The sequence below is a fragment of the Syngnathus acus genome, chromosome 14, assembly GCF_901709675.1.
Source record: "Syngnathus acus chromosome 14, fSynAcu1.2, whole genome shotgun sequence".
NCBI lineage: Eukaryota > Metazoa > Chordata > Actinopteri > Syngnathiformes > Syngnathidae > Syngnathus > Syngnathus acus.
Window position 1 is genome coordinate 6,726,393 of NC_051099.1, and position 16,607 is coordinate 6,742,999.

Consider the following 16,607-nt stretch of genomic DNA (forward strand, 5'->3'; position numbering starts at 1 on the left):
ATTAGCGCAGCATCATTTCTTATATTTCTTACGTCAAAATGATCGTACACATGATGTATTCAAATGAGCTGAGCCAGTGGTCTAAAGTCAATTTCCCTTCACAATTGCTTTGAGGAGCCGAAGAGCAAAAACCACAATTGCATCCGATTGTTGCTTTGAGCGATGATGCATTACACAAAATGTAATTGAAATCGCTCTAGTGGTTTTGGCATGAGAAAAAAAAAAGTGATATTGCATATGCCTATTTCCTCAAAAACATGTGACGTGGGGAAATGCTCTCCTCTGCTTATCATTTGCGACACGGCCAATATGTTGAGCTCTTCCTTCAAGGTTCAGCTTGGTTTCCCCGTCAGCTCAGCTTGCCTGATGTGGATCACTCTTGAGTTCTGTCACAATCCCGCTCTTCCTCCTTTGCTTGACCAACTACCTCTCCCTTGTTTTCCCGCCTCTGTCTGCTACCGACAACCTTCGGCAAAGGTCAAAGCTGCTTCCCAAGATAGCCTTTGGGGGGCACTGGAAGCAAACAGTCTGTGCCTTTGTCTTGCGCACCCCCTCGACCGCTATGCAAGGTCAAACTAGTGATGACAGTGCGATAAACTGCACACTAAAAGGCAAATGAGGAAAAATACATCCTCATTAGTCATACAATAGCTAAAAATAAACCCCAGCTTTCACCAATATGGTCATTCTTAGTTCAGATTGGTATTCAATATTAAAAAAAAGTAGATTATTGCAGCAGTAGCTGGAGAAAATATAAGTCTGGCACATACCACTTTACCACTGGGATGTTTACATCAACGTCTCTCATTAAAGCATGCGGGCGTACCTAATAAAGTGTCCAACGGATATATTTTGTTGCACATGAAACAACCGAGTGGTATGCTAACGATTCATTAGAGAGGATGGTTGACAGGCGCTGACGTGACTCTAATAAGAATGTCAGCTGTGCACAGTTCTATGCCGTGCACACCATTAATAATCATTATAATAAGGACGTTTCAGCCCGCATATGTCTTTTGTCTCTCTAGCGGGTGGAATAAGATATGCAGAGGCTGCGGGGCTTTTTTTTTTCCTTTTCCCAACTCCAGCTGCACTACGGCACCTTTGACAAGACAGAGGGAGTGCAGGAAAATTGGGTGGGTGTAATGTTTTGTTCAAATGAAAACGCACTCTGAGACTACAATATTTACTGGCAAGGTGTACATATGTTTAACGTTGCGTCCTGCTTTATATTTGGCAGTTCGCAGCTTTGCTGTCGCATCCATGTCGTTCCTCCCGAGCTTATTTCGTGATTTGTGCAATATTAGATCATTCCGGGAAAATTGAATGACTTGAGAATATGGAGAGAAAAATATGTATGCCTTTTTTTTTTTTGCCTCCAAGGTGCTTGTGCTTCTGCTAGGGCGGTGGTGTGATGTAAAAGCTTTGCTCGCCTTCTAATCAGATGTCAAATCCTGCCAGAATCCTTTTCGGATTGGAAAAGATTATTTACGCTGATGTGGTTGCGGTGACAAAGCAGAGTGTTATGGATATTTTAAGCTTGAACCGTCAACTCCATAAGAAGGAGTCTTAACAATGCAAGGCAGGGAGAGCTATGCAGCATAAGAGGCTGCTATTTTAAAATCCAACTATGTGACATTAATATTGTCTGGGTACATCTAGAAGAACATTAAATCAAGTCATACGTGTTTAAACCCTTTTGTGCAAAATCATGATGTTATTCCTCAGTGTTTTTTTTTTTTTGCTTCTTCTTTGACATTTTGAAGCAAACCCCAAAAACAAAGCACTGCCATGTACAATATCTTGCAAGAAGTCAGTTTGGAGAGCATGAAAGAATTGTCTCAGTGCTTGTTCTGTTTTGCTTTGGCTTTAATCATAACTGTTGAGAATTTTTTTCCATTTCTATGGAACAGCTAACAATGTGGAAATGTTTCTTAAAACATAGCCAGTGCAGTTAGTTATTATAATAGCAAGGGAGATGTTAAAGGTCCAATTTAAACTCTCACTTAGGCTAGCAAGTATGGTTTAACAAAGCACTGCATATTTGCAATTAAGTATGAACTGGTCCAATGTGCATCGAATCGAGTCCGTAATTTTGTGTTCGAGTCAATTTAAAACCTGCATTTTGCCATGGTTGAGGAAGAACAACCTACTACATTATTATATTATATTCAGAAAATATAAAGAGTAATACTGGGAAAAAAAATGCATTGTTCCGCATTTGTTAGTAAGTTCGCAAATCCATGAAATGATTATAAAGTTGCCATCACAACCGACGATTGTTACACAATTCTAACATCTCACCCTGTCTGACTGTGTGGAAGTAAAACCGAGAATTCTTCACTTAATGACTCGGAATAGTTGACAGCTGATCTTACGTTAGCTGAAACAGCATTGATTTTCCTTGTGTTAGCCTTAAGGCTAAATAGTGGCAGTGGGCTGCTATTAGTGCCGCGAAATGGGGTTATTCCCGACACGGATCTCTTCTATAAAATAAGTGTGGTTTAAAAAAAAAATCTATGTAACATGGATGTGGTTATCTGGCTGATTTGTGAAAGCAAGAATTTATTTTCAAATTCTGTTCCTTGAGTCTGCTTCAAAACTGCCACAGGTAATTGCTGAAACGAGGCTTTGTCCCGAGCTTCTACTTGTATTGTTGAAGGTAAACACTGTACGGTAATTCATCTTTTTTTTTTTTTTTTTTTTTTTTAAGATGGCGCACAATTATTATTTCTTTAATTTAAATCTTCAATAAGCCCTGTAAAATGATCAATTTTTCCCATGTGTACAAAAGTATGTACACAGGGCCACTCCACAACGTTAAAAAGCCAGAAGAATAAAAATTCATGTCCTGTTGCTCATGCTCAAATCTAGCTAGGTTGGATGGAGTAGCTTGCCAAAGGCATTTTGTCTTCTTTTTTTTCGCTTGACTCAGTGAGATTACAAAACAAGTCCCAAAGGACCTTTCAAGTGCTGGCAAAGCAAAACTACCACACTCTCGTCCAAGCGACCCCAAAGAGCGGCTTTCTGCTATGACATTTATTTGCTCCCCTTTCTCTTGAAGAATCTACTTGAATCGGCCCATAGGAGGTGTGACACGAGAAGCCGCATGATGTCTGCGGCCTCGCCTCTCGTGGCTAAGCACTCTGCTTGCATCAACTTGCCTGCAGCAAGCATATTGAGTTGCTGTTTCGATGACCACACTTCAGACTACAGCACCTTTGAAATACTGCAAAGGCTTATAAGGCGTGGCCTTCTTTCTTGGTTCATATTCCAAGTCACCAAATACAAATCTGCATCAGTGGTGGGTACCACTCAGAGCGCTTTTATCTCTTGTAATCCCAATGGAACAGTGAAATACATCTTCATATCCAACACGCGCTAATACGGGGGACCCGCTAAATAAATCAGCTTCTTTTAATCCCAACTGTGACCAAGCAAAACACATTTCTTTCCCAGGGATGAAAGAAATTGGATACTCCAAATTTTCTCCCGAATTGAGTCGCTTTGCCTAAAATGACTGGAGCTCTGACTGCTATCAGTTGTATCTGAGAGCTTCGCTCGACAAACCTCACACTCGGTGAACTGTCTGAGCATTTAATAATATGTCAATGTGTCAAAGTGGTTGAGTGCAGCAAGTTGGCAGACACGAGAGAAAAAATAAAAAGACACAAGTTCTGAGTGTCTAGGAAGAGAGATTTGATCTCGGGGCGGGGCAAAAAGAAAATAATGTCATGTTTGCAAAAGGAGAACCGCAGTTACATATTAACGTCAAATCCAATACTGTTTCAGGGCATTAGAAAATAGTTTTTCTAATAGATTGCGGACCACAAACTGATAGTATAAAACGGCAACCGTGAAAGTGCGAACTGGATAGGCAATAACAGCATCCAATATTAAAATATGCACTGGACTGGAAGCCACATTAAGCAGCTGTGATTTTAATTATTACACCACTCGCAGACGTTTGACAGCTCTTTCCTCTGGTTTTCATCACGCCGCATCTGTCCTGGGGCTACGTACTAAAAAGGCTGATCTCCCTCCAGAACAGACACATTTGATGACAGCTGCTGAGGTGTTACTTGTTTCGCTGACAAATGATAGAGTTTATTATCAGACAAACCTTGTTTATTTGAGAGTGGTAATATTCATATTGGAGTATTGACTCAATATTTGTATGACTTCCTTTGTAAGCCCACCGATGAAGCGGTTCCGTTTACCAAGGCCGTTCATACCTTGAATTGTTATTTTTCCATTTCTCTATTGAAGGCTTCCTTTGCTATGATTTCTAAAAGCCCTCTGGGAAATTGCTGGCCGCCTCGCAGATAACCGACACGTGGTGCAAATTGGCACGTTTCTTGACCCGATGAAAAATAAATAAACTTACAAATGGTTGAGCGATTGATGTCGGACTAATGTGGGGGAGGGAGCCTCTCGTGCGCTGGTAGGAGGGCGAGAAGAAGGGTATCTCTCTTCGCTGTCTCCAAACACGGAGACATTTTCTTCACGGCGCTCGCCAAACAAAGTTAGCGTCTCTTTTTCTGAGGCCAGACTGAGTCATGTTGTACAAATTTGCTCTATTTGTTTCTACACAAACTGATTTTCTAATGATGGCAGCCTTCCGTTTTCCACTGAGATTGCGCTCCTCAGCACTGTCATCACTTGCCTTATGCTCGCTATTAGCCGTGACGGATTGGATAATTTGATGGCAAAATACAAAACAATAATAGGAACAGAAAAGTAAAAGCGGGTTACCTGTGGGGGTGGCACAGCTTGGATTTGGCGGAGATTGTGGAAAAATGTCATACTACATCATGTCATACTAATGTCATACTACACTGAAGGCAAAAACTAGCACAGGTAAACATTAATATTCAAATTTATTTTCACTTTTAGCTGGTACAAATATTATATCAGTATCTTATTTGCTTATTAACAGGCATGAACTAAAAATAAAAAAATGATACACTATCTGGCATTATTATTTTCATCTTGACATTTGACATTCAAGGCCAAAGATGAGCAATTCTAATGCTTTACAATTTTATTAAGTATTTAACATTGTCAGCTTTGAATCTATTAATTCAATCACTGATGCCTTGTTTGTAGAAGGTGATAAATCCATTTTATGGTGGTTTCAGATGAGACATAACACTGAATTATTAAAGAGCCAGGCTTAAGAAGCAAGCTTGGTTTGCTCGCTTCATTTTGAGCCACTCACAAATGCGTTCAAAGAGAATCTAAGAGATACTTTAAAAATAAAACTGTAAGTCTTACGACAAATCTTTTCATAATATTCACAATGAGTGTTTTTCCTCACAATTGTAAAATATTATTCGTCGAGAATGCTGATGAATAAAGGCGACCTTGTGGTGAAAGAATCTTTTTGAAGTACTTACTATGTGCAGCTGGAGATAGTCGCCGAGCCCGTGGGTGCTCTCCACGCGAACCAAGATGGCGTCCTTCTGCAAGCTGCTGAAACCCACGGCCAGCCGGTCGGCCCGGGTGCTCGGCCGCTCGTTGGGCGCCCAGGTAAACGTGATAAGCGCGCCCCCTTTCCCGAATATGTATGTCGTTCCAGCTGTGGGTGGAAAGAGATGTGTAAACAAAACCATTATTTTTTTGTCTAACACACTCCCTTCGCTTAGTTTGTTTCTTTCAGTCTGACAAACTTTTTTATTTCTTTTTAGGTGAGCTCCAGCAAGTGCTTTCACAAATTCACCAGCCACAACATTAGGAGATTATTCACAAGTCATATTAATATTCAGTTTTGCTGTTCTTTCACCTTGGTGTTATTTTTCACCCATTTACAGGTGATGCACAGTTGGCTTTCTTTTATCTTTACATATGGCAATTATAATTGTTTTTGACACAATTTCGTTGAGCTGAGAATGAGATATGGTGTTGAATTTTTTTTTTTTTAAATTATATGGCAACGATAAGGTATTTTCTTGACTTGTAAATTTCCCTGCGTCCTACTGCCTCAAGCTGTCTTGTTTTAATTATCTTTAGTTCACAGCAGCTATTTTCACATCGCAAAGCAATTCTTATATTTTCTAATTTGTGTCATATATTTGAAGGTTTAATTACTGCTTTGTTGATGTTAAATTCACACTTGTGGCTCTTTTACGATTCCTTCGCTTTTATAAATGCTCAGACAGTACGGCAGAAATGCTCGTGATTATGTTGTAGTGCTTAAACAAGCGTTTGAGTCTGTCAGATGGATATTTTTCAGAAAGTGAATCAATAAAGCGAGGCGGGAAGTAACACGAGAACTAATTGAAGCTTCAATTCAAAGCATGAAGATTTAAGTAGCCTTCAGCACGGTGTAATGGCCAGTTGCCACAAAGGTTCCTTATTGATAGCGGCTAACTGCTGCCTGATACTCAAAGACCTCCAAAGGCTTGAAAATTACTTTGTACTGACTTTGAATTTAATTAGAGGGCAGGTTCTCACACTGTGTGGTTTTCTTTTTTTTCCCCTTACATGCTAATCTTAATTAATATCGCGGATTTGCAGTCAAATGTGAGTCTGCGACATGATGGAGTCGCAGTAAGTGAGCTTTATTGCTTTCTTTCTTGGACTGAATGTAATCTGCATCTGGCCTCACTATGCCCTCCTTGCGATTCAGTGAAATCACTATTCACTTTTTTTTTTCTCCACTTCAGACTGCTTTGAATTATTCACACAATCTTACATTCCTGCTGGGGCATGTACGTAATTACTATAGTGTGGATGAAATGCTTGAGTTTCACGTCCTGTTCAATTTGTAGCAGCAATATAGTCATCTCAATGTAATATTTTACTGACAAGACATGGATTAATTAAATGAATAAAATGCACATATTGTTGATTAATTTCTTCATTTTTAATTTATTATTTTTTTTTTTTACCTTTTACACATTTTTGTTTTACTAATTAAATTAATTTACTATAATCATTATTAATTTCTTTCTTCACTTTTACGGTGAGTGTGAACACAGACATAAATATAAAAATGTTTTCTAGAGGTTTTAGGCACAGAAAATGGAAATCACACCACTCTTAAATTGACATTGGAATTTTTTTTTTTTAAAACATTGATAGTCATCTCAATGTAATATTTTACTGACAAGACATGGATTAATTAAATGAATAAAATGCACATATTGTTTATTAATTTCTTCATTTTTAATTTATTATTATTATTTTTTTACCTTTTACACATTTTTGTTTTACTAATTAAATTAATTTACTATTGTCATTATTAATTTCTTTACTCACTTTTACGGTGAGTGTGAACACAGACATAAATATAAAAATGTTTTCTAGAGGTGACAGGCACAGAAAATCACAACACCACTCTTCAATTAACATTGTTTTTTGTTTTTTTAAGGCAAAAGTCATCCATAATGGTTGTTCTGTTTACTCCTCTGAAATTAGCAACCCCAATGACCCAAACCCCAAATCCTCTCGGTCATGTTAAAGTGACCGTCAGTCATGCTTTCTCCATTTTTCCAAGCCTTTACTTCAAAGCATGTGTGTTTGACTTGATGCGCCAAAGACACACATTTCCACTTTTGCTTATTGAAGTACTAAATCCAGTGAGACGGCGAGTCGCTTGCATCGAATGCTTAGCGGCACATATCAATCTTACGTTTCAAAAACACATCCCGGCAAACTTATTGCTTAGAGTCACAACAGCTCCACGGGTAAATGACTACCAATTCCCGAGATACATTGGAACAAATACAAATGTATGCACAGGCTAAGTGTTATTGAGAAAGGATGGATGGCTATAACAATTGCAGAGGAGAATTTTATAGACTTGAAATTGATGGCACAATGCTATTGTACATCCAAAATTCTTGGTTACATTCATCTTAAATGTGATAAATCAAGTAGGAGACAGTAAATTCCAAATTCACATGCAAATTTCATGCATGATAAATGCAAATTTCATGTATGATCAAATTGACATGTCCCATTATAACTCAACAAACAAACAGCATTGAAAAAAAAACAGCACTCGCCTTCAGGCTTGGGGGAGGTAAATACCGTATATAATGGAACAAATGTGCACACTAAAGCGGGCTCCTACACATGTAAAGCATCACCAATCTAATCCCAAGTGTGAGCTCATGCTTGGTAGCATGCGTCACACGCACGTCGTAAGACTCATCAAGTGATGGACTCATCTGGATTTTACAGGAGCCGTCATGCTCTAAATAATTTGCTCCAACCACCCTCAGTTGCTACGTCTGTAACATTATGGATGTGTTTCTGCGCCACGTTGCATTGACTACCCACTCAGAAATGTTCCGTCCTTTGTGCTCTCGGCCTAGTGAGTGCACAACAGGCGAGCCAATGAGCGATAGGCTACGCGCGCTGGTGGCAATTTGCATCACGCCTCATTGTTTGATGTGAAGACAGGAAAATAAAAAATAAACAGAGCTTCCTGACAAAAACAACCAGATGATTCCAGCATCTCAAATGAGCGACTGCTGGCTTGTGCAGATGTTTTATGTATGGGATAAAGTTAATAATGAATCATTCAAAATAAAAATGGCATGAAAACAAACCACCAAGACTTTTGGGCATTTTATCCAGTCCTTGAGACTTGATTGGATCAGTGATTCCGCACTGCTGTGCTGTGCAATTTCACTTAATTGGTCTAAAAATAATTTTTCTTTCCATTTGCCATCAATGCTCTACTAAAAATGATACCACAGTACCAAAGATTTGCAAACGTCACATGATCAAACCCAGGAAATTGTTTAGCAGTAAAATGGTTGCACCCTGGGATGGATGGGAAAGTATTAATCAGAATGCCGTTTCTAGGCACATTAAATATATTATCCTCAAGAGAATCTATGACTTGATTAAGATTGGGAAACACCAAATTTCAAATTTACAAATACCAGCTCTAAAATAACAAGACTCAATTTCGATGGCCACTGTCAGGGAGGTATAAATTGAACACTGTGTATAGTAAATATTTGATGATTGTGCTTGCAGCAGCGTCGAACTGCACTGCAACACACTTGAGTTTTTAAAATAGTATTTGTATTAGATGCTCGTGTATATTCACATATATAAGTGCACTAGGGTTTAAAAAGAAATTATTTTTACAAGTCGATAAACTTCCCCTAATGACCTATCAGTCCCCAGCAGGGTTAGAATGATAAAATAATCTACAGTACACTGTGAAATCATTATGCAGAAAACAGAGCAACACAGAATTTAATAGGAGGTAAAAAAAAAAAGCTGATCGATTAGAAATATAAACTCACATTAAACTCCAAAAGTGTGAGTTAATTCTTGAGATTTATGGAGAGATATTAAGTCCGAATTTGTCGTCTGAGTTATGACATTTGAAGCCCACGTCTTTCACGCTCTATTAAATTTGGCTCAGTGAAATGATGAAAATGAATAGTTCAGCCTGAAGCCTGACAGAGAGGACATATGCTAGTCACTGGAAACGACGGAGTAAGAAAGTGGCCTTGGCGAAGCACATCGAGTTCTTCAATTAAGGGCTCCACGGAAGATCTGATAAGATGATGTGGCTGGTCCACAAACCTTGGCTGCGTAATAGCAAAATGATTGTTTGGGGTCATATCTGTTAGGTGCAAACACTCAAAGGATGTGCTTTGATAATCATGTTAACATACTCCTAAACTTCACTTTTTAGCCTGTAAAAATGAAATCCCGAGATGCTGCGTTGCAATTGATAAGGGATTTAATATTTACTTTTATTGGAACACAGGAGTCTCCCCTTATCTCACATAATTTTTTCCCCCCCTCTATTTTATTATTGTTTTTATGAGATTTTTATTTTTTACTATAAATGCGGCTGGCGCAGCATAGCCAATTGTCTGCAAAGGAAATAACAATAAAATAAAATGACCTCTAACTAGCAGACAAAAATGTCAAATTTAATTTGGATAGTACTCTCCGTGCTTTTACACTGTCTGCTTGTTCACCTACTGATGCATCAAGGGCCACGAGGGGGTTTCGTCAAAATGGTTTGAAAATGTTGCCTTTGGTGAGAAAGGACAACCTAGTATATACTCTTTGTGCCTTCGACAGTACATCTTGTAGGCTTGAAGGGAAAAAAAAATCTTGCACTGCTCTCCCTTTCAGCCAAAGCAAACATAATCCTAGTCCTCTTTTATTGTAATAGGCCAGCCTCTTAATCGTCCTCATTAATGCAAATGCCAGACCTCAGTCGACATTTCAGATACAAGACATTTCCCTGGAGTGCATCAGAATATTTTTTTATTTTAACGACACACCTGATATGCCCATGTTTTAAATGCTGGAAGCCATGTTTAGTTTATTATCTTGCCGTATTGCATCATAGCAGAACCAATTCAATGTTCTCCACCTATAAACATGCAAATCCTGATTTTTGAATCTTTAATTTCTCAACAAATCTAGCATAAAATGACAAGATTCAGGCTTCAGAGCGGTTGATATCTACAAATGAGTACTGTTTGGGGAAGGTCTCTACTGAGTCCCCTTTTCTAGGGCAAGGATAGTTTGGCAGATGGTGAACAGTTCTTCTAGCTGTTTATTGCCACTCCCATCTGAAGTTTACTGTCAGACTAAACATAACAAAATTTTTAAAACAACATCATAACTGCTTTAGAAAAGTCCATTGGTTTGATACTTGAACACAAAAGGTGCAGCTGCACATATAGACAGACACCGTAACAATATTCACTGGCATATATTCTTTATCCTCTGCAAAAAAAAAAGACCAATATCACAGCAGCTTATGGAGACACTGAGATGTGATTTAAAATTCTGTTCTTGTCTCTCCAACTCAGCTGCAAACAGCATAATGTGCTTGAATATAAAACACATGCAACCTTTCCCAAACGCCTTTAAATAGACCACCACTCATGCATCACACCTCAAGTCAATTTCATGTGTTCATGCCTGTGGTGGAATATATTCATGCTTGGAGTCATCCCCCACACATCTGTTGAGATGCTAATGCCTTAACCAAAAGAAGCGAGCTCGTCTGCATTTTAAGAGAAAAGCAACAAAACACCATCCTCACAATTAAAAGCACAAGATAATGTGATGACCTTGTCGAGACTTTTTTATCCAATTTGCAAAAGCGCTCTCCTCAACGGATTGTTGATATCATTCATATTCCTTTGGTGAAACTCATTTCAGAGTCATTGCAGTGCCGCAGCAATTCACCAACATAAAAAGCTTGTTGTTTATATGTGATATGTTTTTTTTTTAAATGTAGCTCTTACATTTATTACAATTTCTTTTCCATAACAGCAAATGTACCATTTTATTTCGGTCAAATGTTCCTTTTATTTTACACTTATATTTACTTGCCAGGCAGTTGTCTAAAGTAATTCCGATAATAAGATATAATAAAATAGCACAACAAGCCGAGATTTTTTTTCAAACTTGTTTTCCCTGTCTGTTGAATATCACACCGTGTTGTGTCATTTCTTTTTCTACTTATCCTCTCTGATAAAAAAGAAGACTTAGTAATATAGCACAATTCTTTTTTTTTTTTAACATGTTATTTTGTTTGGAGTTTTTCTTTTTTAAATTGCTGCCTGGGGAAACGTACAATATTACCTGGAATAAATAGTGTCTTTTCGTACCTTTTATCTCCCGTGTCCACATTTGATATATTTTCTTTCTTTCTTACAGCTCCGGCAGAAAGAAAATAAATTGAAGATGACATGCTTTCTATTCAATTCGTTTTGTGCTTACCCTGAAAGGCTCCCCAAAAGCCATTTCCCCCAAGTTGCTCAACTGTCTGCTTGTAGCAGTTTGTTCCAAGAATGTGTGGAATAATTCCACTGAGTGTCAGCATGTGGGGGGGTGTTGGAAGCACGAAGATGAGGTCACCTACAGGCCAATCCATGCTGAGTTCCAGTGGAGCGCGTATGTGGTCCACCACACAGGGAGTCATAGCATGGTCAAGTCTTTTACAGTCCAAGTGGGAAGAGGTTAGCTCAGCAAAAAACTGCGTAATGACAGCCGTGAAGCAACACTGATGTCAAGAGGCCCCAACTACTTGAGGGTGATAACGCACCACTGCAATGACCTCAGGAATTTGGATCAGCAATAAAAAGTAGGCACTAATACGTGACAACGTTGGAGGGAATCCAGAGAGGGAGAAAAATGTGGAATATTTGAGAATGTGAACATTTAGAGGTCACACAACCTGTAGCTGTCTCCTCAATGTCCTCAAATGATGCTGAGTCTCTTCACCGATTTTGTCTGTCACATTTGTATCGAGAGTCATTTCAGATTTAGGTTGGCACAAATCCCGTTGCTATTTGGCTGATTTGAGATATTCTCCCGTTATCATGGTAACCTTCTCAATGGATGGACATTTTATTATCTAGTGCACTCAGGTCGTGTCGTTTTTGGACAAATGGAAAGTATATTTCCATTACTAGCTAGATATGGACTTTTAACCTTTATAGACCGACGTTAAGTGAAGGCTGGCAGCAGGTTGTAATGGTCTGTGCACAGTGGAATCATTTTGTGCTTTATGTGTGATTTTTTTTTTTTGTTCAACGACACTGAAAGTGAATTTTAAAGTAATTGCCTCATTGCATAATCTTTTAGTGCAGCTATGCTTCTATCAACCTGTCAGTCAGTGGAAAATGTTAACTCTGGTGTTCCATTCAGAGAATAAAATGGTTTCAAACCAAGGGTTGCAACGACTGGCAGGAATGTACTCTTTGCTTAAGGAAGCTTTTTAATGCTAATTCACCAAGTTTGACACTTAGATGTAAAAATGACAAATCCTTTTCAAATTTCAAACATTATGATGAGCTGTGGATTCTAAAGCAAAGCATTTGTGTTGCACTCAAGCAAAGTCGTTGCTGTGAAGCATGCAGAGTCCTTCAGAGGAAGCAGCAGCAAGCCTGCAATAAGCGTAATTGAAAATTTATCAGTGAGTTCTTTGAAGTGTTTTTTTTTTTCAGGTCGGCTTGATCATGAGCTTTGCCTGACCTGTAAAATCCCCCATCCATAACCATTTAGCTGTGATAATAGCGCTGATGTAATTTATCACATTTTGAGCACCCCCCCTTTTTTTTTTTTTTTTTAATAAAGGCTGACAAATTTGTTCCGTTGAAAACGACGACAAATCCACTGGGGTTTTTTATTTTACGGGACATAAAAGTGAGCGTTTCAAAGTGCAATCTGGAAAGGGGCTCTGCTAGCTTTGAGTCGAGCGATTTTGAGAAGCCCCGTCAGATTGATGTTAATTGTAGAGGATAGGTCATTTCTTAACAGCCTTCAGCTGCACAAAGAGCATACTTTGCTGTAATTGAGTTCCTCAAACAAAAAAAACGCTTCATCTGTGATGTGACAACACAAACAGGCCACAATTGATTCTGCTCGGCGGCAGGGTTGGCGCAAGGCGACATTGGGGAAGCGCGACTGATGAGATGTTGATGTGCTTACAGAGTGTTTAATCATGCACGAGCTGCAGCACATGCAGCATATAATTATCCAGTATGAAAGCTCAACATTTTTTTTTTTTTGCCGCCAAAAATGCTGCATAAATGACATATGTCTTACCATGGCCCCCTCTGGTGAGAAAGGGCATCCTGTTGATGGCAATGGGAACAGTGCCATGCTTGTTGTGGAAATGGTGGACGTGGTGCGTGGTGCTGAGACTAGAAGACACACGTGCCGTTCCGGTTTGGATGGGCAGCACGATAATCAAGGCCAACCAGAGGGCCAGCCTGGAACAGTAACTTAGGCCCATGCTAAGGCTCCAGCCTGAACAGGTCCTCCCAAGGGGGGGTGCCAAGAGTCTACCCATCACTTCCGCATGGGCCCAAGACCCGCCACTTGTCCACGTTTTGGTCTTTTGGAGTCCCACTAGAAGACCACAGGGCATCTCAGAGAATCGAGGACATTGCGTTTTATAATCCCTTTGCAGGCTCGGGGACTTGGCAGCAGATGATAAAAAGAAAAATCCCCTTCAACGTGTGATAAAAGTAACCTAAATATGAATTGCATCAAAGCACATCCAACTGCCTGCTTTCCTGCAAACTTATCCTAACATTCTCCCACAGCAAGGTGTCTCCTGCGCAGCATTAAAAAGCATCCAGCGGCATCGTTTTGACAGCGGGATATCCAAGGCGTCGGGGAAAGCGCACATCCAAACCAAAAGAAGGATCCAACTAAAGAGGCATGCCGCCTTAGAAAAGGAAACATCTAGGCGTGAGACGTGGCAGCAGGACCGAGCTGGATGCGATAAGAATCGCCGTGAAAGTCTCCATCGCCCACAGGTAGAGCTGGAGGGCAGCTGAGCCTGCCCACTAAGACGAGCGCCACTCCACCGCAGACATCACACGCGTCCGTGGGAAAACGGATCATTTCACAAAGCCAAATGGACCGCTGGATAAAAATAAGGGCATGAGTAAAGATGCTGACGACTAGAGACGATGCGGGAACCAGCACATTGCCTCCCCTTCAGCCACTGATGCACAGCAAAGGAGGAAAGGAGGGAGGAGGCTAGGATGGAGGAGGAGGAGGGGATGGGATGAGGGCGCTAGATGAGCTATAGATGGAGCAAGAGAGCGAGCGACATCTGCAGCGGCGCAGTAAAGGGAGGAAAATCCAGAAAAATAAATAAATGAGTCGCTATCTCCCTCCCTCAGCGGCTCCCTCGGAGGATGCGGCGAAATTCCCAGCGAGTGAGCGAGACGCGCCGGGATGCTGCCGTTCCTTCCTCCTCTGGTGCTCCACCTGCTCAGTCTCATGCAGCAAAGATTACTGCTGCATTCTCCTCATGCTGCTGCTGCTGCTCCGCTTCCCTCTCCAGTTACCTCATCTATGGCAGGTCTGCGCCGCTGCCTCGTTTTTAACCTGACAACTGCGTGGATTGAGCTTCTACAACACGAGATGAATGAGCTCAGGATGCTGCGTTGCACAAAAAAAAAAAAGGATGCTGATTAAAAACAAAACAAAAAAACACTAATTTATCACCAGGAGTCCGAGATGAGCAAACTCCAGGACAGCCTGAAGCCTCGTGAAAAAACAAAAACAGTTTGGAGTTCTAATAATAACTCCACACAAGAGCATCTTCTTGAGGCGTACTGTTTGTTGTCAGGCTGTGTGTTTGTGTGTGTCTGAAAAGCGAGTCTGAGCGGAGGAGGGAGGGGCCCCCAGGGGGGGTGGGGGCCAAGGATGAGCGGGAGGGAGAGGCAGGAAGAGAAGGGGGTGGCCACAACACACGGCATTGAGAGTGGGGGGGGCATTGGTGAGGTGGGGGGGTGGCAGATAGTGAGGCAAGGAAATGGGTTGTGTGAATAAATACACAGCTTGCAGGTCCTGGCAGTAACACGCAGGAATCATACTGCAGAGGAGGAGCTTGATTTAGGTGAGCTGTCAGAGCTGTTACAGAAGCCAACACGGGGCCGCTGATGTGGACACGCTGTTAACACCCAGAGCTACAACAGGCCTGCGTGATGGACACGGAAATTCTTGACAATTTCATACCACGCAGCTCATAATACAATCCGAGAGCTGTAAACACCTGCAGTGAGAAAAAGATACATGATCCGAGCTTCGGGGCTACAGCGGTTTGTCAATGCAGTGGTTCCTTCAATATGACTACAACTCGGGAAAAGTATCGGGAAACGCCTCGTCCAATTCATTAGTCAGGATTGGGCTCGCTCCCTGGAGCGGCGAAGTAAGTAAGAACGCTTGCTGTCTGATGCGCATTGCTACGTTTAATATATCACCCGCAACATCGCACGGACAACAAATAGTGTGATTCATTAGAAAACTTCACAAGTGCAATAAAGTTTTTGCTATCTCGCAGGCGCTGCAACATCCATCAAAAGTATTGCTTGCATTACTATTTCGGCTCGTGGCATATCTTCACGGGGTCGTTTGGAATTTGGAGGGCACAATCCACGGTGCCCCTTGGAAAAAACAACAGCATTCAGCAGTTATGCTCAAATTTCGGGAAGAGGTCAGGCGGGTTAAGGACACAAAGAATTACCGTATTTTCCGCACTATAAGGCGCACCGGATTATAAGGCGCACCTTCAATGAATGGCCCATTTTAAAACTTTGTTCATATATAAGGCGCACCGGATTATAAGGCGCATAGAATAAATAACAACGTTGCTCAAACGTTAATGCAATCACAATATAGTAACACTCGAAATAGTGAACACAATAACAATATATCAATAACTCAACGTTGCTCAAATGTTAATATCACACAACACACAAAATAAACACGTAAAGCTTACTTTAATAAATTAGTCCTCATCCACGAATCCATATTGGTCCATATATAAGGCGCACCGGATTATAAGGCGCACTGTCGGCTTTTGAGAAAATTGGAGGTTTTTAGGTGCGCCTTATAGTGCGGAAAATACGGTCGTCCATCATTGAAAAGAAAATGTTGGGATCAACAGAATTTTGTCGTAAGTCGAGGAAGCAAATGCTCATCACCGAGCAAAATGCAACAAGCGCTTATTGCCTCAGTGCCGTGTGCTGGCTTAACAAGGGCCATTTTATATTTCCAATTTCTTTTCTTCAAGGTCTATAAAGTCACGCCGGTTCGACTTTGTTATGAAAACAACTCGAGAGCCCCGACCT

At 40.6% G+C, this 16,607-nt stretch overlaps 2 protein-coding genes across 13 annotated transcripts in view; one reads left to right on the forward strand and one right to left on the reverse strand.

Annotated features, from left to right (window-relative positions):
• gng8 (guanine nucleotide binding protein (G protein), gamma 8) overlaps window positions 1-16,607 on the forward strand; it is a 757,718-nt gene that overhangs the window by 491,214 nt on the left and 249,897 nt on the right. The window lies entirely within an intron of this gene.
• LOC119133288 (neurexin-2-like) overlaps window positions 1-16,607 on the reverse strand; it is a 93,768-nt gene that overhangs the window by 10,415 nt on the left and 66,746 nt on the right. For 11 of the 12 annotated variants that reach the window (XM_037268940.1, XM_037268937.1, XM_037268939.1 and 8 more), the window contains one exon: window positions 5,400-5,581. In XM_037268940.1, coding sequence (XP_037124835.1) covers window positions 5,400-5,581 — 182 coding nt within the window. Of the gene's footprint in view, window positions 1-5,399; window positions 5,582-13,560; window positions 15,175-16,607 lie in introns of those variants that run through there. The other variant, XM_037268941.1, reaches the window with a different exon arrangement.